The sequence below is a fragment of the Pan paniscus genome, chromosome 1, assembly GCF_029289425.2.
Source record: "Pan paniscus chromosome 1, NHGRI_mPanPan1-v2.0_pri, whole genome shotgun sequence".
In the NCBI taxonomy this organism is placed as follows: Eukaryota; Metazoa; Chordata; class Mammalia; order Primates; family Hominidae; genus Pan; species Pan paniscus.
In genome coordinates, this window is record NC_073249.2 from 43,793,358 (window position 1) to 43,820,457 (window position 27,100).

General features: G+C 45.3%; 1 protein-coding gene, 1 long non-coding RNA gene and 1 pseudogene across 8 annotated transcripts in view; 1 reads left to right on the forward strand and 2 right to left on the reverse strand.

Annotated features, from left to right (window-relative positions):
• Positions 1-7,874, reverse strand: part of MFSD4A (major facilitator superfamily domain containing 4A) — a 33,916-nt gene extending 26,042 nt beyond the window's left edge. Inside the window, exon 1 of one of the 2 annotated variants that reach the window (XM_034945062.3) lies at positions 7,544-7,874. In XM_034945062.3, the coding sequence (XP_034800953.1) occupies positions 7,544-7,773 (230 nt within the window). In that variant the 5' untranslated portion in view covers positions 7,774-7,874. The remainder of the gene's footprint in view (positions 1-7,543) is intronic. The other variant, XM_034945054.3, reaches the window with a different exon arrangement.
• LOC106634082 (uncharacterized) lies at positions 7,577-21,514 on the forward strand. Of its 6 annotated transcripts, none has more exons than XR_008624587.2 (8): positions 7,577-7,714; positions 9,028-9,137; positions 10,374-10,433; positions 10,611-10,730; positions 18,020-18,119; positions 18,269-18,403; positions 18,638-18,682; positions 19,708-21,514. It is a non-coding gene; the product is annotated as an uncharacterized LOC106634082 (long non-coding RNA). The 6 variants fall into 6 exon arrangements; XR_010110901.1 differs by having other exon boundaries at positions 10,682-10,730; XR_010110906.1 differs by having other exon boundaries at positions 10,390-10,433.
• LOC112438220 (U2 spliceosomal RNA) lies at positions 10,045-10,133 on the reverse strand (annotated as a pseudogene).
• Positions 21,515-27,100: the final 5,586 nt, after the last annotated feature.

Genomic DNA, 27,100 nt, shown 5'->3' on the forward strand with positions numbered 1-27,100 from the left:
TGTTCCCAATAAATGGGGACATCTGTATCACAGGAAATCTTGTCTGTAGATCCCAGGCTGCCCACCCTCCCCAGTTGCTTCCATAGGGCTGTGCCTGGGCATTCCAAACATCAGCCTGAACAAATTTCTTTAGAATGATATGCTGTTGCCAAGGAAAAGGAAGTCCCAGACACATCCCAGAGCCAGACTGAAATACATTTATTGCCTGTTTTAAATGGCTTGGTCAATAGCCCCTTCGAGGAATGTGGATAATTAAAAATTATGGAATAACCATGTCAAAACAGTTTTGGCATCCAGGATGGAGTGCGATCTGGAATCAGAATACTGGGTTCTAGGCCCACCTCGGCCACTTCCCAGAGATGTGGCTTGGGCAAGCCACTTATGCTTAGCCCCTCTGAGCCTCAGTTTCCTCTGCTGTAAAATGGGGATAACAAGCTCTGCATGAGGTTGGGGCTGCCACGAGGAGTCCATGTGATGTGACATTTCATCCTCCTTTGCTCACTCTCTGGGATTTTCCCCTGGCCACTTGCCACCCCTCCCAGGTGCTCACTGCCTCCCTGCTGGCCCTGGCTTCCCCAAAGAGCAATGTTGGGCCCAGAGAACTGCACTGAGCTGACAGGGTACAGAGACCAGTGCCAGCTCCCAGATTCTACCCTCCCAGGCCTGCCCCTATTCCTGCTGCAATGCCCTTTGGGGTGACCCTGGGAGGCTGGCCCAGGAACTGTTGGAGGGAGATACCCCTGCTCCTACCTCTTGTCCCCCACCCCACTCACTCTCCACCCTGGGCAGCGTCCCAGCTAAGGTGGCAGCAATGACATGAGTCCTGTCCCTCATTTTACAGATCAGGAAACTGAGGCCCAGATAGGGGAAAAGAGGAGCAGAACTGAGCCAGGATCCAAAGTCTTGGCTCCCAACCCAGGCAAAGCCAGCAGAGTGGCAGAGTGGCATTGGTCTTCCCTCCCCTGGTCCTGGGCTCACAGGTTAATTCAGGCCAATTAGAGAAAGAGCCTCACTTTCCCCAAGGCCCAGAGAGACCCAAGATATAGCCTGGACAGTCTGGAAAACCTACTTCAGGAAGTCTCAGAAATGACCAAGTTACTTATTAATGGCTCCACACAGAAGGTCTAAGTGGGAGAGGGAAGAGGAGGGAGCCTGAGTTTTCCCCCAGGTGAGCTGTGGCTCTGCTGGAGCTGCCTGCCCAGCCCCTGTTGCTGGGTGACCTTGAGCTGCTGCTGCCCCCTTCAGCCCCATGCTCTGCCTTACCCACAGGGCATACATGATCACTTTGACCTGGCTTTGCCTTGGGCACCTGTTCTTGCCTTCCTGGTTCTGTGAAAAGAGGAGGGAATAGTTGGCTCTGAAACAGGGGAAGGGCCTGAGCAGTAAGATGCCAGGCAGCCCATTCCTGCCTGCCACCCCAGGGGTGGGGAAGAATGCTGCCGAAGCCCAGCCCCCATGCCACCCTGGGTAGGGCCTGATGGCATCGACATTCTCTTCACATGTTTGTCCCAGGTGATCCCTCTGCCCAGCAGGGATGCTTAGGACATCTTCCTCCCAGCCTGGAAAATCTCCTTCCTCGAAGGACCAGGGGAGAAGGGCAGGGAGCAGAACTGTGGAAGAGTCACAGATGGAAGTGTCCCTAGCCCCTATCCACCCCAAAAGGGGCAGCAGCCCAGAAGGAGATGGTTTGGGGACCTGGGACAAGAAACCAGTAGACAAGGGACCCCCTGGGAGCTAGGGCAGGCTGGTGACTCTATCTCAGGCCAGGCTGATGGGGAAGGGGCAGCTGAGACTGAGGGCAAGGCCAGGGATAAAAAGGCCCCCCTCCAACTTGGTCACCCCAGCCTTCACACTGACACCTCAGTTGTTAAGGGCCCCATGTTAAAGCTGGAGAGATCCAAAGGGAGGGGCAGACAAACTGGTCTTTGGGGAGATTCCAAGCTACGGCAGGACCACCCTGTTAGACTCTGAGGTTGGGAGCTGCAACTTGTGCATGATGGCATCCCCTGGGGCCCACCATGGTGCTAGGCACACAGGGCATGTTCCTTAGATGTTGGTTGAGCTTGAACTTGCAGTCTGTTCACTTGGAACACCTCTCCCTCAATTCTTTGCATGCCTGGCTCTCTCCTGTCGCGCAAGAGTCAGCTTTAATATCATCTCCCCAGAAAGGGCTTCCTTGATCACCTAGCTAATTGGCCCCCAAAATGTGCCACTCTCCATGCTACCCTGCTTGATTTCCTTCATTTCACAATGTAAAATTCTCCACAGTGTGGGCTCCAAGAGTGCAGCGACTTTTACTTTGTCTGTTGTAGTCACCCTTAAAACAGGATCTGGCTCAAGAGGTATTTGTTGAATGAGTGAATTAATGGGTGGTATAAGTTTTGAGATTTTTGTTTTGGTTTTTGAGATAGGGTCTTGCTCTGTTGCTCAGGTGGGAGTGCAGTGATGCAATCATGGCTCACGACAGCCTCAACCTCCAGGCTCAAGTGACCCTCCCACTTCTGCCTCCTGAGTAGCTGGGACTATAGGTATGCACCACCATGCCCAGCTAATTAAAAATTTTTTTTGAGACAAGGTCTCACTTTGTTGCCCAGGCTGGTCTTGAACTCCTGCCCTCAAGTGGTCCTCCCACCTTGGCCTCCCAAAGTGCTGGAATTACAGGTGTGAGCCACCGAACCTGGCTTTGAGGTTTTTTTAACTTAAAAAAAATTGATATATAAATTACATACTATAAAATTCACATATTTAAGCGTACAATTCAATGGTTTTTAGAATATTTGGAGTTGTAAAACCATCACTACAATCTACCTTTAGAGCATTTCTGTCACCCCAAAAAGAAATCTTATATCCAGGCCAGGCGCAGTGGCTCACACCTGTAATCCCAGCACTTTGGGAGGCCAAGGTAGGCGGACTGCTTGAGGTCAGGAGTTCGAGGGCAGCCTGGCCAACACGGTGAAACCTGTCTCCACTAAAAATACAAAAATTAGCTGGGTGTGGCAGTGCATGCCTGTAATCTCAGCTTCTAGGGAGGCCTGAGGCATGAGAATTGCTTGAACCCGAGAGGCAGGGTTTGCAGTGAGACAAGATCGCACCACCTCACTTCAGCTTGGGCAAAAGAACAAGACTATGTCTCAAAAAATAAAAATAAAAAAGAAATCTTATATTCATTAGTAGTCACTCCCCATTCATCTCCACACCTTACCCTTAGCCCTAGGCAACTAGTAATTTAGTTTCTGTATCTGCAGATTTCCTTATTCTGAACTTTTACATAAATAAAATGATATAATATGTGATCTGTTGTGTCTGTCTTCTTTCACTTAGCATAATGTTTTCCAGATCATCCATGGTATAGCATGTGTCAGTATCTCATTCCTTTTTATGGCTGAGTGATATTCTGTTGCATGGATATACCCCTTTTTTTTTTCTTTTTTTGAGACAGAGTTTCGCTCTTGTCACCCAAGCTGGAGTGCAATGGCACAATCTCGGCTAACTGCAACCTCCGCCTCCTGGTTCAAGCGATTCTCCTGCCTCAGCCTCCCGAGTAGCTGGGATTACAGGCACGTACCACTATGCCTAGCTAATTTTTGTTTTTGTTTTTTTTTAGTAGAGACGGGGTTTCACCATGTTGGCCAGGCTGGTCTTGGACTCCTGACCTCAGGTGATCTACCCGCCTCAGCCTCCCAAAGTGCTGGCATCATAGGAGTGAGCCAATGTGCCTGGCCAATATACCACATTTTTGTTTTGTTTTGTTTTGACACTGGAGTCTCACTATGCTGCCCAGGTTGTCTTTGAACTCCTGGGCTCAAGTGAGCATCCCACCTCAGCCTCTCAGGTAGCTGGAACAACAAGGCATCCACCACCACACCTGGCTGGATAAACCACATTTTTGTTTGTCCATCCATCCGCTGATGGACATTTGGTTTGTTTCTACTTTTTGACTGGGATGAATAATGCTGCTATGAACATCCACGTACAGGTTTAGTGTGTGGACATACATTTTCAATTCTTTGGGGATCATACCTGGGAGTTGGGACCCTATGATAGCCCCATGTTGAGACTGATTTTTAAAACAAGGACAATGTCTGGTACTGGACGCTCAGTAGGCTTTTGGCACAGGTTTGTTGCATGCTGACTGGTAGACAAGGTGCTGGAGGGAGAGGCAGAGGCTTTCTGGATGGGAGACCAACCACAGCCCAGCTCAAGGGGAGAAGCTGGTTTGTCCTGTGTTCCAGGGACTGGAGGGGGCCAGCATATCTAGGGGTGGCCTGGGCAACTGGTGTATGGAAGACAGGGTTTGGTGCAATGGCCAGGAGGGAGTCATAGCTAGGTCTGGGGCAGGGTAGGACTTGCAGATTAGGAGGAATTTGAGGGGGAAAAAAGGAAGAAAAAGAGAAAAGTGAATAGGGCAAAGAGAGGAAGAACTCAACAGATCCTCTGACAAACCCTCTGTTAAGAAAGCATGGGCAGGGGAGAGGCCAAGGTGAGGCTGGGAGAAGCCTGGGGAAGCTCTGAAAGTTGTTTACCTATGCTGACGCCTTCGAGATAAAGGGGTCTCCCAGTTCCCTAGGGCGGTTAGACAGGTCTCCAAGAAACCAGGAAAAATCCTAACCTTTAATCTAAATACCCCTTCGCCTTTCCTGCCTGACAAAGCACACACCTACACACCCTTGCCAACCAGGTGGCTTTTTGTTTTTCTCTGAGAGAGTGAGCAAGCTGGTGCTGCCCTGAGCTCAAGTCTTCCCCTGCACCCACTCCAATAGCCAAGGCTCTCCACCTTCCACACGTAGTCCTCCCAAAGTACATCCCTATGGAGGCATCCACAAGCCCCATTCTGCCTGTGCCCTCAGTCTGGGCCCAGCAGTAGGCAGGACCTGAGTAGGAACCCACGAGAAAGACACTGCCCCCAACTATCCTCTCCCATGTGTCATCCTAAACTTTCCCCCACTCCCCCGCAACAGCTGGCTCTCACAGATTTGTTAAAGCAATCCCCCACTCACAAGTATAAACCAAGTGAGAGCGTTAGCTGGTAATCACTTAAGCTGCAAAGCACTTGCTTGCAGGGGTATTGCATTTTAACTGAGACATGGTCCCACAGAATCCAGCTTTAAAGCTTTGTTGCAGGGCTGCTGGAGCTTCTGGCTGGGGGGATGGGAGACTGTGATGAGAGCTGCCCAGAGTCAGCAAGGTGGTGGGAGACTGTCGCCTACACTCAAGGCCACCCCTGGACATCCCTCTGTTTCCACTGTATATCTGTTTTGCTCTTAACCAAAGGAAAGAGTTCTTCATGGCATTTTGTCTTGGGGGTGGGAGGACTGAGGTTCAGAATTTAAACCTCAACCACTGATAGGATCTACCCCACCCCAAAAAGATCCCAGCAGGAAGCCCCAGAGGGCCACCATTACATTCCCAGAAGTTGTCAGAGCTCAGGAATACCCAGCCCATGAGCATCCTTAGGGCTACTCATCCCAAACCTGTGCCTGATCTGCAGAGTTTACACTGATGACTCACAAAGCAAGAGGGATTGCCTAAGTATCTGTCTTAGAGACAACGCCTGGGTTCAAATTCTGGCTAGGCCTCTTCTTAACAACCATGTGATGTGGGCCAAGTTTCTTAACCTCTCTGTGCCTCCACTTCCTTATGCATAAAATGGAGATAACAGTACTACTTCGCAAGGTGGTTGTGAAGATTAAATGGGCTGATACATGTGAAGTACTATGAATAGTGCCTGGCACACAGTAAGTGCAGAATAAAGTTAGTTATCATTGTTACCATGATTTTTTTTCTCTTCTGTGAGCCAGTTCCTGCTGCAGGGTTCTCTCTGCTGCCTGTTCAGAGCCCCCTGTTGGGTAAGCAGTGCTGAGGAAGATACAAAACTACCCAGGAAGAGATGGCCCAGCTGGGTGGGTGTGCATCTCTGCCGGCTTCACAAACCCTGCCCTGCCAACCTGTCATTTCAAATTATCCTCCTTCCCCTCCGTGTTCTTTGCACTACATATGTTCTTTAAAAGCTCCAGGTAAAGGAGCTTTTGTAAGTCAAAGTACTTAAAACCAAAAAACCTCTGCTAGCCACAGATACTTTACCTTAGTTTCTAATTAAACCTCTAGGCAGAATGAATCTTGAGCTTGTTCTTAAGATTTTCTGAATCTTCTGTATATTCCAATCCTGTACCACACCCACAAAACACTGGTGTACACAAGGAGACTTGCTTTTTAAGAAGAGAATAATTTGGTTTACAAGAAGATTTGGGGAAAATGGGGATAATCACTTCCAAAATTGGTCATGTTTTTAAGGCTTAAAGTGGGGTCCATCTGTACTGACACCTGTGCTCCTTCCACCAGCTCTGGAAGCAAGGTGGACGGAAACACCTGCCCTTACGAACACCTGTAGGCGTTAAGCCAAAGGGCATGACCACAGCCCAGAACGGCCCCTCCAGAGGTTTCTCTGGGATAGCCCAACTGCGGTTTTGTCTCCAGGCCGGCTGCTTGCTCGACTGAGTCCATGGGATCTAGGAAACCACTCAGCCAGGAGCTGGGACTGGGGAAATCAAGCAGCAGCCTCTGGCTTGCAAGTCATCTATTCCCTATTCTATTATGGGTCTCTGTTTTCCATGCTGCACTGGGAGAGTGAATCTGGCTGTCTTTCCACAAGGGAGCCCGGAGGTGGCCCTGTCCAATTTAAGCCGAGAGAATAAGGCTCTGCAATGGTGTCAAAGGGGGATTTCTGGGGGTGGTGCCAGGGAGAGTCCCGAGCCCTGTCGTGGGGCAGAGGCCGAGCAGGAGTAGGATGAGGTGGGTGGGGAGTGGAGGGGAACCTTGGCACCAGGGCTGGAGAGTCACCTTACCAAGCTATGGGTAAAGTGCCCTGCCCCTCCCAACCTGGCCTTAACGGTGAGGTCCTGTGTGTCTCGGGGGCCAATGCAGGAACCATGTTCTGGCTGCCTCAGGAGGAGGGCTACAGAGAACCCACTAAACCCCGTGGCTACCCGGGGGAAGGGACAGCCTGTGTTAGCTGATGTGGAGCTGCCTACAGTGGAGCCTGGCCCTGGGAATCAGTCAAGCCGCAGGCCACCTCCAGCACCCTGCACCGCCACAGAGCTGGCCCTCCCACGGTCCTTCCACCTCACTGCCAATCCCGCCCCCGGCAGCCGGGGCTACTGACAAACCCCAGAGGAGCTGTGTAAGAGGGGCACCCTCCCCACCTCTGCAAACTCTATCACTCTTCTCCCCACGGGGCGGTGGGTGGGGGAAGCAGGTGGGAACTGGTTTTATCCTCTCACAGGGATGAGTGATGACAAATAAATAAGCCAGAAGTCACCTTCAGTCTCTGGAGAGAGTTTTCCAGGGAGAGCTGCGGGGGAGGGAGGGAGGCAGCTCTTCCGCCAAGACGGAGCTGGGAGGGGTGGTCGCGGCCGGGAGGTGGGGGCGACGGGCAGCCCCACGGGGCCGGGGGAGAGGCCGGGTCGCGGGGCGGGAGGGAAGGGTCGGCCCGGCGAGGGTGGGTGCCGGGGGCCGCGGGGCGGGGGCGCACGGGCGCGGCACTCACGTCCTTTTGAAGACGCCCCCGAGGGCGCTGCCCAGCAGGAGGCAGAGCTGCTGCGAGAAGAAGACCCAGGAGATCTGGGGCAGCGAGCTGTGCGTCTGGCAGCGCAGGTCCAGCAGCGTGGGCCCCAGGAAGGCGATGCACAGGCCGAAGCTGAAGAAGACGCTCCAGTAGGTGAGCGTGGGCTGCAGGTTGCGGCGGAGCAGCCCCGACACGCGGCCGTCGCAGCCCATGGCGCAGGCTGGCGGGCTCGCGGATCTGGTCCCGGCGAGCCCGGTGCCCGAGTGCCGCCCGCGGGAGGGCCGGCCGGGCTGGGGAGGCCCGCGGCGGGGAGGGAGGGGCGGGGAGGGGCCGCCCCAGCGAGGGGCCCCGCCCTCGGGCCCGGGCGGCGGCGGGGGCGCCTCTGCGGCGGGTGGGCAGTGCGTCCGCTCCCGCGCCTTCCCCGTGCGGTGCCAGGCGCCGGCCTCCCCCTCCTACCCGAGCGCACATGCTCGCCCTCCCCCGGCTGCGGAGACCAACCGGGAGCCGCGCTGCCCCCCGCCCGCTCTCCCTCGACCAGTCCCCCCAGCCTCCGGATGCAGCCCCCAGGGACCGAGGGGCCCGAGCGCCCATTTTAGAGCCCGGCAGATGGAGAGCCCGAGACATCCTGTATCTCCGGATAAGGCTAGGGGCCCTCTCCCCGCACCCGGGCTGTGGCAGTGGAGGAAACCCGGACCCCTTTAAACCTAGGCGCTTCACAGATGGACTTCGAGGGTCTAACGGTACCCCCCTTTCCCCCAGAACAGAAGGCAAAATCTTGTTGTACATATGTTTCTCCTTGGGAGAGTATTCGTGCATGGCTTTCATTAGAACCCCAAGAGGTTAATCACATTGCCCTTTAGAAGGAGAACCCTAGAAACTCAACATCTTCCTCACACTAAGCTCCCTGGAAGGGCCTGGGATGAGGCCCTCCTCCCCACCTGGCCAGGTGCGGGAAGGAGGAGGATGACGCTGGTCTATGCTGACTCTCTCTCTCTCCTTCTAACTAGTTGGAGGAGGGCAGAGAGGGAAGGGCCGCGTCCTGGAGGAACCCCGGGAGGAATTCTGAAATAATCTCCTAGGAAAAAAAATTTAAAAAGAGTTCTGGGGAAAATTCTTTCTTCCATGGATAAATCCCTGGCAGTGAGTAGGGGTTGATTATTCTCTAGACTGGGTGTCCTTCGAGGAGCCTGCAGCTGACCTAGGCTGTCCCTTCATTAGGTGGCCTCAGCTGGCTGGTGGGTTCTGTGTGTTCCCGCTCCGAAGGGAGCCAGGATCTGGCCCCTGGAGGCAGAACAGTAAGGCCCTGCGGTGTCCCCTCTGCCCAGGTCTTCTAGTAATGACAGGAGCCATGACATCATGTCTACTGGCCCACCAGGGGGACCAGGGCTGAAAAGACTGAGGAGGTATGTGGGCGGGTGTCCCCAAGACAACTTGGCATGAGGTGGGGCAACCAATTTCTCTTGCAGGTACTGGTCCCATCTCATAGCCGCACCCCTGCATCTGCCCTATCCCTTCTTGGACAGTGAGCCCCAGAGAAGGGGGAGCCCCAGGGTCCCTCTGGCTCATCACTCTGTAGGTAATGACAAGTACTTATTCGATAGTGATGATGGGGGGCCTGCACAGTAATTGTAATAAACTGAAAAGCTACCCTCTGGGGGGAAAAAAAAAAAAAACACCAAACAAATCATAACCACAAGTTTTTGACTGAGTCTTCTCTGCCACTATCACAGAACTCCAGGAACCATAGAAGCTCAGAATTGGAAGGAATAGCCTCCAATTGAGTCCCCTATCCTCTCCCCATAACTGCCTTTGAATGCTTGCCAGTCCTGTTCTTGACTGACACCTCTAGTGCTGGGGACCTTGCATATTCCCAGGGGCTCTGCTTGCAGTGTGGATGAGCTCTGGTTGTAGAAATGGTCTTAGGCAAAATTGAAATGCTTCACCCTGTAACTGCTCCCCACGGCCCCACACAGAACAAATCTAATTGCTCCGTCATGTAAGTCCTTCACACCCAAAATGACCTTGCCCTAATGATTTTGCTTCTCTAGCCCAAACACCTGAAATCCTTCCATAATTTCCCTAAATGGCGTTCCCCAACTACAGCACCTTGCTGGCTCAGCTCCTCTAGCCACAGTAACAAATGACCCTGCCACAATGAGGTAGCCCCCAGTGCCTGGGATGCTGGAAGCATTCTGAAGCTTGATCTAGGTGGTAGTTACACAGGTGTAAATATGTGTAAAAACTTATTGGTCTGTAGATTTAAGATTTGTGCATTTTTGTGTGTAAGTTATACTTGATTAAAATGGTAAAAAGTAAAAATAAAAAGTAAGTAAAAATAAAGGGAGGCATTCCACCATGAATACAGTACTCAGCCTCTTCATAGTCAAAGACCTATTGGGTTCTGGTACTGTACAAGGTCCTCTGGTTGAGATAAGCAGATATGGAAACAAGTACAGTTGTCTCTCCATATCCCATATCCCGTGGGGGGATTGGTTCCAGGAGTGCCTGCAGATACCAATATCTGATAAGAACAGATACTACACTTGGTCTTGCCAAAAGGCTGAGAAACGATAGATACCAATATCTGAAGATGCTCAAGTCCCTGATATAAAATGGCATAGTATTTGCATATAACCTACATCCATAGGCCTGTATACTTTAAATCATCTCTGGATTACTTATAATACCTAATACACTGTAAATGCTATGTAAATAGTTGTTATAATGTGTTGTTTAGGGAATAATGACAAGAAAAAAGTCTGTACATGTTCAGTACAGATGAATTTTTTTCAGAAATATTTTCGATTTGCAGTTGGTTGAATTTACAGATGCAGAACCCACAGAGACAGGGGGCCAACTGTGCAGCAGTGAGGTACGTTCTGTAATGGGGTGGTTTGAGGGCCTGGAGAGCTAAGTGTCTAATTCTGCCTGGGAAGGCTTCGTGGAAGAGGTGACTTTTGAGTGGGGTCTGAAAGCCAAGTCTATATGTGAAAACGTTTTGCTTATTTTTGCTTTCTTCATCCCTTTCTCTGTCCCTTCTGTTTTCCAGCCTCACACACTGTCCACCTCCTCTAGGCATCTTTCCCAGATGAATTAATTCTATTAAATTCTCATTTCCAGCAAGACTCTCATCCACTCCTGTACTGCTACCCCATCTTCACAAGGCCAGGTATTGCATTCCACGGACTGTTCCTCCAGCCCCTTACAGGAGCCAGTTAAATCATGAGTTCCTAAGGGCTGGGAGTATATTTACCTGTGTTCTAACTCCACCCCTTCTCATGTGCCTCACATAAAAGAATGCCTTGCAGATAGCAAGTCCTGGATAAATAGCTGGTGAGGTGAATTGTTTGCACAAAAATTATACAATTACTTTTGGCTTTACATTTACATGTCTTATCTCCCACTTACAAGTTCCCCAAGGGCAGATGCTATCCAGTCTTTCCTTTGTGCTGTGTATTCACATGTCTGTTCTTAGTTGGGCACCTTGTGGTTATTCTTAAATTTGAAGGGCAAAACCTTGGATCCTTCTTTAACTACTCTCTGATTTCCCCCCTTATAAATTAGAAGGGAATTATCCCCCACCGTCACAAGCCAAGGAAAGTGATCTGAGACTCCCAAATATGGAAAGGTTACATTAATTGGAATAAAGGATCCGTGGGAGTAAAGGGTTCTCAAGCTCTTGGAGCCTGAAATCTATTAATTGCCTCAAGGGTTGGCTCTCCAGAAGCCTTTTTCTGACCTTCCTAGGCTCCCTCCTTGGGGCTCCCAAACTATCCTAGTGCTGATTCTCTGTTTAGTGCCGCCCTTCCAAGGCAAGGACCACAGGATTGGTTCATCACTGGGTGCCTGGATTTCTGACTCCTTGGTGAGAGGTGTTTATACTACACTGAACTCTTGTGCTTTTTTTTTTTTTGAGACGGAGTCTTGCTCTCTTGCCCAGGCTGGAGTGCAGTGGCGTCATCTTGGCTCACTGCAAGCTCCGCCTCTCGGGTTCACGTCATTCTCTTGCCTCAGCCTGCCGAGTAGCTGGGACTACAGGCACCCACCACCACGCTCGGCTAATTTTTTTTGTATTTTTAGTAGAGACGGGGTTTCACTATGTTAGCCAGGATGGTCTCGATCTCCTGACCTCATGATCTGCCCACCTCGACCTCCCAAAGTGCTGGGATTACAGGCGTGAGCCACCGTACCCAGCCTTTTATTTATTCATTTATTATTATTATTATTATTATTATTATTATTTGAGATGGAATGTAGCTCTGTCACCCAGGCTGGAGTGCAGTGGCGCAATCTCAGCTCACTGCAACCTCTGCCTCCCAGTTTAAAGTGATTCTCTTGCCTCAGCCTTCCAAGTAGCTGGGATTACAGGTGCACGCCACCACACCTGGCTAATTTTTGTATCTTTAGTACAGACAGGGTTTCACCATGTTGGCCCATGGTGATCTGCCCATCTCAGCCTCCTACAGTGCTGGGATTACAGGCGTGAGCCACTGCACTCAGCTGAACTCCTATGCTTTATACCTGGAAGTTGAGAAGCAATAAATCACCTGCAGATCTTGGACCATCTATAGGTAATCTATGTCATGGAAACACACAGAAGAAAGTAAACAAACAATGAAATAAGAGTTAGATACCCTTACCACTATCCTTTTACATGCATTACAGCTGCAGAAATTCCTTAGTGTATAAACCCATGTTGTGTATTTTGTTTTTGTTACTGTTTCTGTTAGAACTGAAAACCTTAAATATTTAAACAAGATATAAAGAGAAGAGGCCTGATTCTCACCAGCCTAGTGGGGAGTCACTGGGACTTGGGCTCGATTTCACGCTTAGCAGGATCCTCTTAGTGACCTGGGGCTGCCCTCTGTCCCCAGGGCCTTCTGGTCTCTGCTTCCAGATTCTGCAGAGGCCAGGCAGGAGCAGTAGAGTGAAGTCTCCAGCTCAAGGTCATTAAGCACATCCTGCAGTTCCTCTGGCCATTCTGGGTCATGAAGCCACCCCTCCCCCATCTCCAGATTTTGTCTTGTCACTCCCTGTATGGTTGTTCTGCTGGCCAGAGTGTGGGGGTGGATTGGAAGGCTCTGTCTGAGGTTGGCATGGGGTGGATGGCAGATAGTTTGGTGCCAAGGACTATACCTGGATGGCCCAGCCATCCTAAGGCACATGAATGCAAATACAGCAGAGGCGGGTGTGTGTACAAAGAGCCTCCTTTACCAAATATCCGGTTGAGCTACTTAGTGCTAGCCTGCCTGGAGGGTAAGGGGAGTGGTCACACAAGTGCCAAGAAAGGGAGGGACAGGAGGAGGTGAGATGACCCGGAAGCATCTTAGAGTTAGACCAGTTGCCATAAACACCCTGGAGAGGTGTTGCCTAGCATCTGGCATTTAGTTGGTGCTTACTAGGTGCTAGTGCTTAAAAGTGCTAGTTGAAACTAGTTTAACGGACAGTTGGAAGGACTCTCTGAAATTAGTGCAACCAGCCGGGCATGGTGGCTCACGCCTGTAATCCCAGCACTTTGGGAGGCTGAGGAGGGCAGATCACCTGAGGTCAGGAGTTCGAGACCAGCCTGACCAACATGGAGAAACCCCGTCTCTACTGAAAATACAAAATTAGCTAGGCGTGGCGGCGTGCGCCTGTAATCCCAGCTACTCGGGAGTCTGAGGCAGGAGAATCACTTGAACCCAGGAGGCAGAGGTTGCAGGGAGCCGAGATTGTGCCATTGCAATCCAGCCTGGGCAACAAGAGTAAAACTCCGTCTCAAAAAAAAAAAAAGAAAGAAAGGAAGGAAGGAAGGAAGAAAGAAAGAAAGAAAGAAAGGAAAGAAAAAGAAAGAAAGAAAGAAAGAAAGAAAGAAAAGAAAGAAAGAAATTAGTGCAACCTCCCACTCAGAAATGGGATTCCATTTACAGCATCCAGCATCCCTGCAGGTAGCCACCTGGCCTCAGCTTGAGCACGCCTAGGCTCAGGAATCAGAGGATCTAGCCCAGGCTGTGAAATCAGTGAGAAACTGACCCTCGGTTTCCTCGTTTTTTAAATGGGGTGAATAAGAACTCCCTTACTGTGAGAAAATATAGACAGTATGTAACAGGAGCTGGTACACCAGGTTCCCAATAAATTCTCGTGGTTATTATTATTAACAACAACACAAACTGCCATCCTCATTTTGTGCACTAGAACAGTGGCTGGCAAAGCGTGTCCCTGGACCACCACCAGCAGCATGTCTGAGGAACTTGTTAGAAATTCAGACTCTTGGTCTTACCCAAGACTAGCTGAATTAGAAACTCTAGGGGTGAGGCTCAGTAACCTGTTTTGTTTTTGTTTTTGTTTGAGACAGAGTCTAGCTCTATCGCCCAGGCTGGAGTGCAGTGGTGTGATCTTGGCTCACTGCAGCCTCCGCCTCCTGGGTTCAAGCGATTCTCCTTCCTCAGCCTCCTGCGTAGCTGGCATTACAGGCACGCGCCACCACGCCTGGCTAACTTTTCTGTTTTCAGTAGAGATGGGTTTTCGCCATGTTGGCCAGGCTGGTCTCGAACTCCTGACTTCAAGTGATCCACCCGCCTTGGCCTCCCAAAGTGCTGGGATTACAGGCGTGAGCCACCATGCCCAGCAATAATCTGTGTTTTAACAAGCCCTCCAGGGGATTGAGATGCAGCTACAGTTTGAGAATCACTACTTTAGAGCCACAAAGCAAAAGTCTAATTCCCATTCTACAGAGAGCCATTCACCATTGGAATACACTCTGTGTTCTTTCAAAGTCTTATTCCTGACATCATCATCTCTGCTTCCTTCAGCCATCTCTCATTTACCAAGTACTCCCTTGCTATTCTTATCACACCGTCATGCCATGCTGTCATGGTCAGCGACCCTCTCAAAAAGGGTGGCTCCCAGCACTGCACCCAGGGCTCCCGGTGGTCTGAGCAGTGCACAATGCAATGGGCTTGCTGCCTCCTCTTCTCTAGAAATTCTGACAACTATTTATTCAGTGCCCACTCCGTGCCAAGCACATAACATATAGTATTTTTTAGTTTACTGTTTTGATTGAGGTTAAACTTACATATATTAAAGTACACAAGTCTTAAATAGCTTGATGATTTTTATACGTGTACACATCTATGTGACCACCATCCACATCAAGATATAGAACATTTCCAGCACCCATGCCAGAAACAGTAGTGTACTTGCTCCACATTATGTATGTGAGAGCAGCAGTTCATTATTTTCATTGCTATGTAGTATTCCATTACATGGATATACCACAATATATTTTTCTCATCTACTATTGATGGACATTCAGATTGTTTTCAGTTTGCAGCTACAATAAAGCTACTCTAAACATTTGTATGCTTATTTTTTGGTGGACAGAAGCTCCCATTCTATTCAGTTTATGTCCAGAAGTGAAATTGCTATGTCACAGATAGGTTTGGTTTTAGCAGATGCTGCAAGATAGTTTTTCAAAGTTGTTGGTCCAGTGTACACTCCTACTAGAGTTTTAGTTCCTCATCCTTGTCAACACTTGGCATTGTCAGTCCTCCCCTCCCCTCCCCTCCCCTGTAGGGGTACTAGTATCTCAAAGGTTTTCATTTGCATTTCCCTCATGACAAATAAGGTTCAGTATCTCATCATATGCTTATTGGCAATTTGCACATCCTCTTTTTTGAAATACCCCTTTGAGTCTTCAGCTTACTTTTAAAATTGGGTTGTCTATCTCTGAAATTTATTTAGGAGTTCTTGATATATGCTGGATATGAGTTCTTTGTCAGTTACATGTATTGTAAATACCTTTTCCTTGTCTGCACATACATTATTTTTTCCTTTTATCTTTGGTTGACACAGAATAATTGTACATACTTATGGGGCACAGAGTTTTTTTTTTATCTGCACAGTCTGAGGACAGGGAGTGATGTTGTGATACAGGTATTATGTATGTAATGTATGTAATGATCAAATCAGGGCAATTAGCATATCTATCACCTCAAATATTTATCATTTTTTTTTTGTGTTGTGAACATTCAAAATCCTCTCTTCTAACTATTCAAAGATATACACTAAATTATTGTAAGCCATGTTCACTCTACAGTGCTATAGAACACTAGAACCTATTCCTCCCATCGAGCTGTAACTTTATCTATTAAGCATCCTCACCCTATCCTCCTCGTTCCCCCACCCTTATAAATCTCTAATAACCACAATCCTATCTCTACTTCTATGAGCTCAGTTTTTTCAAGCTCCCACATATGAATGTAATCATGCTACATTAATATTTGTCTGCCTGAACTTATTTCACTTAATAGAATGCCTTCCAGGCTCATCATGTTCTGTGAACGGCAGAATTTCATTATTTTTTGTGTCTGAATAGTATTAATAGTATCACTATAATAGTTTTACTAATTTGCATTCTCACCCATAGTGTATAAGAGTTCCCTTTTTTCTGCTTCCTTACCAGCATTTTTTTTTTATCATTTTAATGATAGCCATTCTAGTTGGGGTGAGATTATATCTTATTGCAGTTTTGATTTACATTTCCTTGATGATTAGTGATGCCGAGCATTTTTCTCTATATTTGTTTGGCCATTTGTATGTATCCTTCTGAGAAATGTCTATTTTTTTTTATCCTTTGCCCACTTTTTAATTTTTTTTTTTTTTTTTTTTTGCTGTCCAGTTGTTTGAGTTTCTTATATATTCTGGATATTAGTCCCTTGTTGGTGAATACTTTGCAAATGTTTCCCCCCTTTTTACAGGTTGTTTCTTCACTCTGTTGATTGTTTCTTTCACTGTGCAGAAGCTTTTTCATTTTATATAGTCCCATTTGTCTATTTTTGTCTTTCTTCCCTGTGCTTTTGAAATATTATGGATAAAATCATTGCCTGGACCAATGTCCTGAAGCATTTCCCCTATGTTTCCTTCTAGTAGTTTTGGGTCTTATGTTTGAGTCTGTAATCTATTGACTTGACTTTTATACATGGTGCAAGATGAGGGTCTAATTTCATTATTCTGCATATGAATATCTAATTTTCCCAGCACCATTTATTTAAGAGACTATCCTTTCCCAGGGTATGTTTTTGGCAACTTCGTTGAAAACCAGTTGGCTGAAAATACATGGATTTATTTCTGGGTTTTCTATTCTGTTCCATTGGTCTATGTGTCTATTTTTATGCCAATACCATGCTGTTTTGGTTACTATAGCTTTGTAGCATATTTTGAAGTCAGCGTGATGCCTCCAGCTTTCTTTTTTTTTTTTTTTTTTTTTGCTCAGGATTTCTTTGGCTATTCAGGGTCTTTTGTGGTTCCACATGAATTTTAGGATTGTTTTTCTATTTCAGTTAAGAATGTCATTGGTATTTTGATGCAGATTGTATTGGGTTTGTAGATTGCTTTGGGTAGTATGTTCATTTTACAATATTAATTCTTCTAATCCATGAGCATAAGATGTCTTCATTTTTTTGTGTCTCTAATTTCTTCCAGTAGTGTTTTATAGTTTTAATTGTAGGGATCTTTCACCTCCTTGGTTAAATTTATTTCTAGGTATTTTATTTTATTGTAGCTACTATAAGTGAGATTGCTTTCTTGATTTCTTTTTCAGCTAGTTCATTATTGGCATATAGAAATGCTACTGATTTTTGTATGTTGATTTTGTATCTGCAACTTTACTCAATTTGTCTGTCAGTTCCAAGAGGTGTGTGTGTGTGTGTGTGTGTGTGTGTGTGTGTGTGTGTAATCTTTTAGATTTTTCTATATGTAAAATCCTGTTGTCTGCAAAGGGACAATTTGACTCCTGTTTTTCAATTTGGATACCCTTTGTTCCTTTCTCTTGCCTAAATGCTCTGGCTAGGACTTCCAGTACTAGTTGAATAAGAGTGATGAGGGTAGGCATCTTTATTTTGTTCTAGTTCTTAGAGGAAATGGTGTCAGCTTTTCTTCATTCAGTATGATGTGAGCTGTGTGTTTGTCATATATGGCCTTTATTGTATTAAGGTATGTTTCTTCTAAACCTAATTTGTTGAGAGTTTTTATCATGAAAATATGTAGTTTTATTAAATCCTGTTTCTGCACCTATTGAGATGATCATATGGTTTTTGTCCTTTATTCTGTTGAAGTGACGTATCATGTTTATTGAATTGCAAATGTTGAACCATTCTTGCATTCCTGGAATAAATCTCACATGAACATGGTGTATTATTACCTTTATGATGTGTTGTTGGATTCTGTTTGCTAATATTTTGTTGAGGATTTTTGCATCTATGTTCATCAGAAATATTGGCCTGTAGTTGTCTTTTTCTGTTTTGTCCTTGTCTGGTTTTTGATATCAGGTATCAAATGCTGTCCTCATATAATGAGTTTGGAAGAATTTCTTCCTCTTTAATTATTTTGGAATAATTTGAGAAGAATTGGTGTTAGACTCCCCTCCCCTCCTCTCCCCTCCCCTCTTCCCCTCTCTCATCTCCTCTCCTCTTTTGACAGGGTCTGGCTCTGTAACCCAGGCTTGAATGCAGTGGCATGATGGGTGCAATCTTGTTACCTATTACTGGTCTCTTCAGGTTTTCTTTTTGGCTCAATCTTGGTAAGTTATATATATTCAGGAACTTATCTATTTCCTCTAGGTTTTCCAATTTGTTGGCATATAGATGTTCATAATAGTTTCTAGTGATTCTTTATATTTCTGTGGTGTCAATTATGTCTCCCTTTTCATTTCTGATTTTTTTTTTTAAGAGATGGAGGCTCGTTTTGTTGCCCAGGCTGGAGTGCAGTGGCTATTCGCAGGCATGATCATCACACACTGTAGCCTCGAACTCCTGGCCTCAAGTGATTTTCCTGTCTCAGCCTACAAAGTTGCTGGAACTCTAGGTATGTGCCACAGTGCCTAGCTTCTGATTTTATTTATTTGGGTGTTCTCTTTTTCTTAGTCTAGCTGATGATTTGTCAACTTTGTTTATCTTTAGAAAAAACAAGTTTTCATTTTTTTCATCTTTTGGTACTATTTTTAGTCTCTATTTTGTTTAGTTCTGCCCTGATCTTTATTCTTTCTTTGCTTCTACTAATTTTGGGTTCAATTTGTTTTTGCTTTTCTGGTTCCACGAGGAGCATCATGGAGTTGTTTATTTGAAATCTTTCTACTTTTTAGATGTAAGTATTTATTGCTATAAACATCTCTCCTAGTATTGCTTTTACTGTATCCTGTGGGTATTGGTATGTTGTGTTTCCATTTTCATGTTTCAAGACATTTTTTATTTCCTTTTTAATTTCTTCATTGACCCAGTGGTTGTTCAGGTATGTATTATTTAATTTCCATGTATTTGTATAGTTTCCAGGGGTCCTTTTGTTATTAATTTCTAGTTTTACTCCATTGTAGTTTGAGAAAATACTAGGTAAGGTTTCTATTTTTTTTTTTTTTTCATAGAGATGGGGTCTCACTCTGTGTTGCCCAGGCTGGTCTCGAGCTCCTGGGCTTAGGCAATCCTCCTGCCCCCCAAAGTGTTGAGATTACAGACATGAGCCACCATAGCCGACCTAATATTTTTTTTTTTAGATGGAGTCTCTCTCTGTTGCCCAGGCTAGAGTGCAGTGGAACGATCTTGGCTCACTGCAACCTCTGCCTCCCGGGTTCAAGCAATTCTCCTGCCTCAGCCTCCTGAGTAGCTGGGATTACATACGTGCACCATCACGTCAAGCTAATTTTTGTATTTTTAGTACAGATGGGGTTTCACCATGTTGGCCAGGCTGGTCTGAACTCCAGACCTCAAGTGATCCACATGCCTTGGGCTCCCAAAGTGCTGGAATTATAGGTGTGAACCACCATGCCCAACCTAGCCAGCCTGATTTTTTAATATTTGTTGGGATTTATTTTGTGGCCTAACATATGCTCTATCTTGGAAAACGTTCCATGCATATACATTAACTTTAATCTTCACAATGGTTCTGTGAGGTAGACATTATTATCCCTATTTTATGGATAAGAAAACTGAGGCTCAGGAAGGCAGAGTAACTTGCCTAAAGTCACACAGAATAAGTAGCAAAGCTGAGTTTTGAGCCTGCGTTGCCTGACTCCAAAGTCTGGATCCTTCCCATGAGAATGTCTGCCTCTCACATTCAACTCCAATACATCTAAGACTAGTGCATAAGCTGATAGCTGTTAACATTTTCCCCCACAGAAAATGCAGCTGAACCAAGCCTGCCTATCTTGTCTATGAGCAGCTGATGGTTTGAATCTAAAGAATTGATACAGGACTTGATACATGTGGAATAACAGAAAGAACCTGGACCTTGGAGTGAGACAGGCTTAGACTTGAGTTCTGGCTACACACTTGGCTGTGCCAACTCAAGGCAGCTACCTTGACATTGTAAGGCTGATTTTCTTCAACTGTAAAATGTCGATGTAGGATTACATGATAACACATGCGAAGCCTCTGGTAGAACACTCAGGGCAGCACTGCTCACGCTTCTTAGTTGCCTTGCCCTGATCCAGAGTGTCGATTAATCTTGGTTTGAGTTCCTCTTGCCCACCAGTGCACTTTGGTCCCCCATTCAGTCATGTAGCAAGGGGCTATTCCTCCAGCTGTTCTTGAGTAAGCATGGCACCTCACATTCATATAGAATGGTTACTAATAGTCATCCAAGTTATTGAGAAAAATATTGACCACAATGTACCACTCTCCCACTCCACTTTTTCCTAATTAATCTTTCCTTTGGGACTCAGCTAAGTTGTTCATTCTGCTGGGAGTGCTCCACCCACCCAGAGCTGCCCCGAGTGCCTGCCTTGTGTTCTCTGCATCCCCTCACCACCTTCCTTTGTGACAAGCAGCTGAGGTGTCTGTAACCCGAATCAATACTGGATCAGCTCCTTGAAGATAGAGATTGGGTCACACAATTATCCTTATATCTTAGAGCACAGCACCTGCCTGGTACATAGCTGGCATTCAGAAAATATTAGCTACACAAAAATGTGTTTAAGTATTATAACCTTGAGTTGATGAAACTCTGAGGCAAGAAATAGTATTTATAGAGGATTTCATGAAAAATGTACAATTTACCAATCTCATCAGTTCTCAGATTTGGCTATATATTAAAATCCCCTGGAAACATAGAAAAAATCAGAATCTCTGGTTGGTGGAGTCCTGTGTTGGTATTTTGCAAAAGTTCCCAGGACTTCCTAATGTGCAGCTAGGGTTGGAAACCACTGCTCCAGAAAATCCACATTTTACCACTGAAGAACTGCCTGCATATCCTGTACCATTTAGGCCCTGCACTAAAGTGCCTTTATTGAATTATACTTGGGCTTTGTGTCCAATTTGACTGAACCTAGGATATAACTGTGTGACTCTTGTCACTGGAAATATGGGGAGATGTTGTTGTCAATGGATCCTCTTTATGAAGACACACCAGAGAGATGCCTATTGGGCATCAGCACCAAAAAAAGGCCATGATCCTCCTGAGCAACCAGTTCATGTTTGTCTTACGGATTCCAGGAATCATTTAATTAACACTATTTTCCAGGTTTGTAGTAGCTGCTGCAAAGCTCAAGATCAAAGCCATGGTGCATCCTTATCACCTACAAAGAATTTTGTGGTGTGTGTGTTACATATTGACTTGGTTCTGCATTATTTTTTGTCTTTTTCTCTTCACCCTCTGATATGGTTTAGGTCTGTGTCCCTACCCAAATCTCATGTCAAATTATAATTCTCAATGTTGGAGGAGGGGCCTGGTGGGAGGTGATTGGATCATGGGGGCAGACATCCCCCTTGCTGTTCTCTCAATAATGAGTTTTTATGAGATCTGGTCGTTTGAAAGTGTGTAGCACCTCCTCCTTTGCTCTCTTTTTCCTGCTGGCCATGTGAAGATGTGCCTGCTTCCCCTTCGCCTTCTGCCGTGATTGTAAGTTTTCTGAGGCCTCTCCAGAAGCAGAAGCCTGTATAGCCCACAGAACTATGAGTCAATTAAACCTCTTTTCTTTATAAATTACCCAGTCTCAAGTATGTCTTTATATCAGTGTGAGAATGTATGAATACACCCTCCTTTCCTTAACTTTTTCTATAATAAAGCTTTTTAATGGAGATAATTCACATATCATAATATTTGCCCTTTTAAAGTGTACAATCCAGTGGTTTTTAGTGTATTTACAAGATTGTGTGACCATCACTACTAATTCCAGACCATTTCCATCACCCCCAAAATAAACTCCACACCCATTAGCAGTCACTTCTCACTCTCTCTTCCCCTTGACTTACTTTCTGTCTTTATGGATTTGCCTGTTCTAGATATTTCATATCTAGATATTTCATATAAATGGAATCATACAATATGTGGCTTTCTGTGTCTGACTTCCTGTACTTAGCATAATGTTTTCAAGGTTCATCCATGGTATCGGTACTTTATTCCTTTTTTATGGCTGAATAGTATTCTATTGTATGGACATACCACATTTTGTTTATACATTCATCAGCTGTTAGACATTTGGGTTTCTACTTTTTGGCTATTATGAATTATGCTGCTGAGAATATTCATGCACAAGTTTTTATGTGAATATGTTTTAGTTCTCTTGGGTACATACTAGAAGGGTGGTTTGCTGTGTCAGATATTAACTCTGTGTTTAACTTTTTGAGACCCTTTCCTCATTTAAAGAAATGTTTTTATCTTATAGTATAGTATGTATCTCTGTAAGCCACTACAGATTCCTCTTTTTGGAATGAGGTGGCATATAAATAAATAAATAAAAAGTCACAAAGCACTCCCAAGCCATCTGTTTAATAATCTGTGCTAGAATGTTGCCAGGATTCTATATTGAGCCGTTTGGTCTATAATTTCCAGAAATACCTTCTGTCTCCTTGTAAAAATCAGAACATTTTCCCATCTCCACTGTCCTCAAGTATCTAGGTTGTTTTTCAGTCCTACCTGCAAGGGATTTCATGACTCTGGTGTCTTACCTGAATCGGGCCCCCAGAACTCATCTATGGCCACAAAAGGTCTGCCCTCCACCCTCTCATCTGTCTTGTGACACACTTAAAATGTTTTGTATCAAAGTAGTTCATGCACATGGTTAAAAATAAACTAGAACAGAAGAGCTTACAGTCCCCTACCTCATCCCTCCCACCTCTAGTCTTGCTCCCCAGAGGCAACTGCTTCTAACTCTTTTAGCTCTTTATTCTGGGAGTAACTTCCATATCTCTAAATAATATGCTAATGCCACTGTTCCTTGGCTTTTCAAGTTTAAACATCCTCTATTAATTTATAACTATCAAAAATGAGGTGGGGCACGGTGGCTCACGCCTGTAATCCTAGCACTTTGGGAGGGTGAGACAGGCGGATTGCTTGAGCTCAGGAGTTCAAGACCAGCCAGAGGAACATGGTGAAACCCTGTCTGTACTAAAATATAAAAAATTAGCTGGGTGTGATGGCACATGCCTGTAATCCCAGCTACTTGGGAGGCTGAGACAGGAGAATTGCTTGGACCCGGGAGGTGGAGGTTGCAGCCTGGGTGACAAAGCCAGACCCTATCTCACACACACAAAACAATGATAATAATAATTTATCAAAAATGAGGATTTAGTTTACATATCTAATCCAAACAACCCTCCCCCCACCCTACTGTCAGTACAGTTATATAACTGTTCTTATTTAATTCCTCTAAATAAAATAAAAATAAATCTGTCAATTACCTCTGTTGCTTTAAGTGACTACATCTTTATTTTTCATCCCACTAGCTGTTGATAGTAGTTTTGACTCACTGTTTATAGGATAAAGATATCATCACTCCTACCTTTCCCTTTAGGCTGCTTTTCCCAACTTCTGTCTTCTGAACATTTACTTTTTTTTTTTTTTTGAGACAGAGTCTTGCTCTGTCACCCAGGCTGGAGTGCTATGGCATGGTCTTGGCTCACGACCACCTCCGCCTCCTAGATTCAAGTGATCCTTCTGCCTTAGTCTCCCAACTAGCTGGGATTACAAGAATGCACGATCACACCCAGGTAATTTTTGTATTTTTAGTAGAGATAGGGTTTGGCCATGTTGGCCAAGCTGGTCTCGAACTCCTAACCTCAAGCGATCCACCCACCTAGGCCTCCCAAAGTGCTGGGATTACAGGAATGAGCCACCACGCCTGGCACATTTACTTTAAATGTTCAATGTTGACAACATTTATGTTCCAATTTTCTCATTAGATTATGTTCTAATCTTCTGTGCTTTGCTTATAGGTTTCTAAATGTTTAAATCCAATAAATAGTGTTTATGTTTTGTGACAATGTAAATATTGTTTATTACAGAGCCACACAATGTCCTATGATGAATTTTCTTCTTTTATTTCTTCTAGTTTTCCATAAGAGATTCGAATTGCCTTTCTTCTTTCTTCTCGTTTCCCTTCTCTTTTTTCTCTCTCTCTGTCTCTCTCTTTCTTAGACAGGGTCTCACCGTGTCACCCAGGCTGGACTCAAGCCATCTTTCTAAGTAGCTGGGATTACAGACATGTGCCACCATGCCAGGCTTATTCTTTAATAATACCCTTGTCATTTCCTCAAGTCTGCTCTCACCTTTCCAGCAAATGAGTAGAGGTGCCTTATTTCTCAGGACCTGTTACACAGAGCCCTCTGCCCTTCCGCCACATAGGTGTTGGCCTGGGGCTTCTTCCTTTCACTGATGCCCTGGGCCTGGCAGCCCTCTCTCCCTCCCTCCTTCTCTTCCTTTCTTCTGCTTGTTTCTTCTTTGTTTATGCTCTCATTTTGCTGCACCACATCTTTAATTTCTCAAGGAGTGTGTGGTATGTAGGTTTTCTGAGTCCCTCATGTCTGAAAGTATCATTGCTCCACCCTCACACTTGAATGGCAATTTGGACAGATACAGAATTCTTGATTGAAAATTGCTTCGGTCATTGAATATTGAAGGCATAGTTCTAGCCTTTGCTAGTAAGAACTTTGAGACCAGTCTGATGCATATATATATGTGTATGTATATATATATGCAAATATATATATGCAAATATATATACACAAATATATATGCAAATATATACAAATATATATATGCAAATATATATACAAATATATATACAAATATATATGCAAACATATATATACAAATATATATGCAAATATATATACAAATATATATATGCAAATATATATACACAAATATATATATGCATATATATATGCAAATATGTATATATATGCAAATATGTATACATATATAAATATATATACATATAAATATATATATTTTTTTTTTGTATTTTTAGTAGAGACGGGGTTTCTCTATGTTGGTCAGGCTGGTCTCAAACTCCCGACCTCAGGTGGTACACCCGCCTTGGCCTCCCAAAGTGCTGGGATTAAAGGCGTGAGCCGCCACACCCAGTGTCTGATGCCTATATTTTTAGAGGTACTCTTTCTTTTTTCTTTCTTTTGTTACCTCTAAGGAGATTTTTAGGTAACCTTTCTTTTTTCTTTTTTTACCTCTAAGGAAATTTTTAGGATCTAGATATACTAACATTTAGATATAAAACTAACTCTCTTACCTTCCAACACCTTCTAATGACTTTTTTATTTCTGTGATCCTATCTTTAATTTCCAGTAGTTCACACTTATTCTCTGATTACTCCTTTTCATAGCATCCTGTCCTTGTTTAGGGATGTAACACCTCTCCAATCTATCTGACAATGCCTGAAATATTTAAAATGTTCTTTTGTCTTCTGTTTCCTAAATTACTTCTCTTTCTTATGGAGCTCTGCCCTGACCACCACCACCATTTATCCTTGTCTCTTTTTCATGCTAAGGTCATTTTTCAAATATCTGACGATCTTTGTCTTATCATATTTAAGAGTGAGCCATCCTGGTTAGCTGGCAGATTTCATTTCTCTTTTCTTTCTTTCTTTCTCTTTCTTTCTTTCTTTCTTTTTCTTTCTTTCTTTCCTTCTTTCTTTCCTTCCTTCCTTCCTTCCTTCTTTTTTTTGGACAGTCTCACTCTGTTGGCCAGGCTGGAATGCAGTGGTCCGATCTTGGCTCATTGCAACCTCTGCCTCCTGGGTTCAAGCAATTCTCTTGCCTCAGCCTCTCAAGTAGCTGGGATTACAGGCGTGCACCACCACACCTGGCTAATTTTTTGTATTTTTTTTGTAGAGATGGTGTTTCGCCATGTTGGCCAGGCTGGTCTCGAACCGCTGACCTCAAGTGATCTACCTGCCTTGGCCTCCCAAAGTGCTGGGATTGCAGGCATGAGCCACTGTGCCCGGCTCATGAATGGAAATTTTCAATTCCCTCTTAATGTGTGTGTTTTATCTTTTTCAGAATGGTCACTCTCCTAACATAGGAGAATGAAACAAATGGAGAGCTTCATCATCATAATTAATATCTCTCCCTCTGTGAAACAGGGGCTCCTGAAATCTGAGAGGCTCCTTCCTTCTCTGTTGGGCTCTTTTTTTTTTTTTTTTGAGATAGTGTTTTGCTGTGTTGCCTGGGCTGGGGTGCAGTGGCGTGACCACTGCTTACTACACCCTCGATCTCCCTGGCTCAGGTGATCCTCCAGCCTCAGTCTCCTGTGTGGCTGGAACCACAGGCACCGCACCACCACACCTGGCTAAATTTTGTATTTTTTATAGAGACGGAGTGTCGCCTTTTTTGCCCAGGCTGGTCTTGAACTCCTGGGCCCAAGCGATCCTCCTGCCTTAGCCACCCAAAGTGCTGGGATTACAGGTGTGAGCCACCACGCCCAGCTTGTTGGGCTGCTTTTGTTTCTGACTTCAGATGCAGCTTCCCACTCGTCCCTGTCAGAGACCTTTGCTTCCTCACCTCCAAATGCCAATCATGTCTGTGTCCTGTCAGTTCTAAGTCTGGCATGTTCCTTGAATTCAGGGCTCCAGCTTCTTCTACTGCCTTAGTCCAGTGGTTCTGGCCCGTAGTTCAGTTCCAGGCGGTTTCTCCTGTACGATTGTAGCAGCCTCCTAGCTGGTCCCTGCCAACCCTCCCCTAATCCAGCCTTACCAGCTCTAAATTCAGACTTTATTATGTCCCTCATTTAAAGCAAAAGAAGGACATTTTAAAGCAATTAACATCACTTCTATGGAGAGCTATTTGGTGATATCCACCAAAATGATAACTGCACCTGCCCTTTGACCTGCAATTTCACTTCCAGGAAGTTATCCTGCATACAGAGTTGTACATGTAAAACATGACGTATGTACCAAGTTATTTATTGCAGCACTGTTTATAAATAAAGCAAAAGATTATAGAGAGGGCATGGTGGCGTGATCACAGCTCACTGCAGCTTCTACCTCCCTGGGCTCAGGTGATCCTCCCACCTCAGCCTCCCAAGTAGCTGGGACCACAGGCATGTGCCATTATGCCCAGCTAATTGTTGTATATTTTGTAGAAATTAGGTTTTGCCATGTTGCCCAGGCTGGTCTCGAACTCCTGAGCTCAAGTGATCCACCTGCCTTGGCCTCCCAAAGTGCTAGGATTACAGGCTTGAGCCACCATGCTGGCCCCTATGTTTATTTTATCTTATGTAAAAATGCAATTCACTGAGCTAGATGAATGCATAGGTGACTAGTCCTCTGCCCACCTC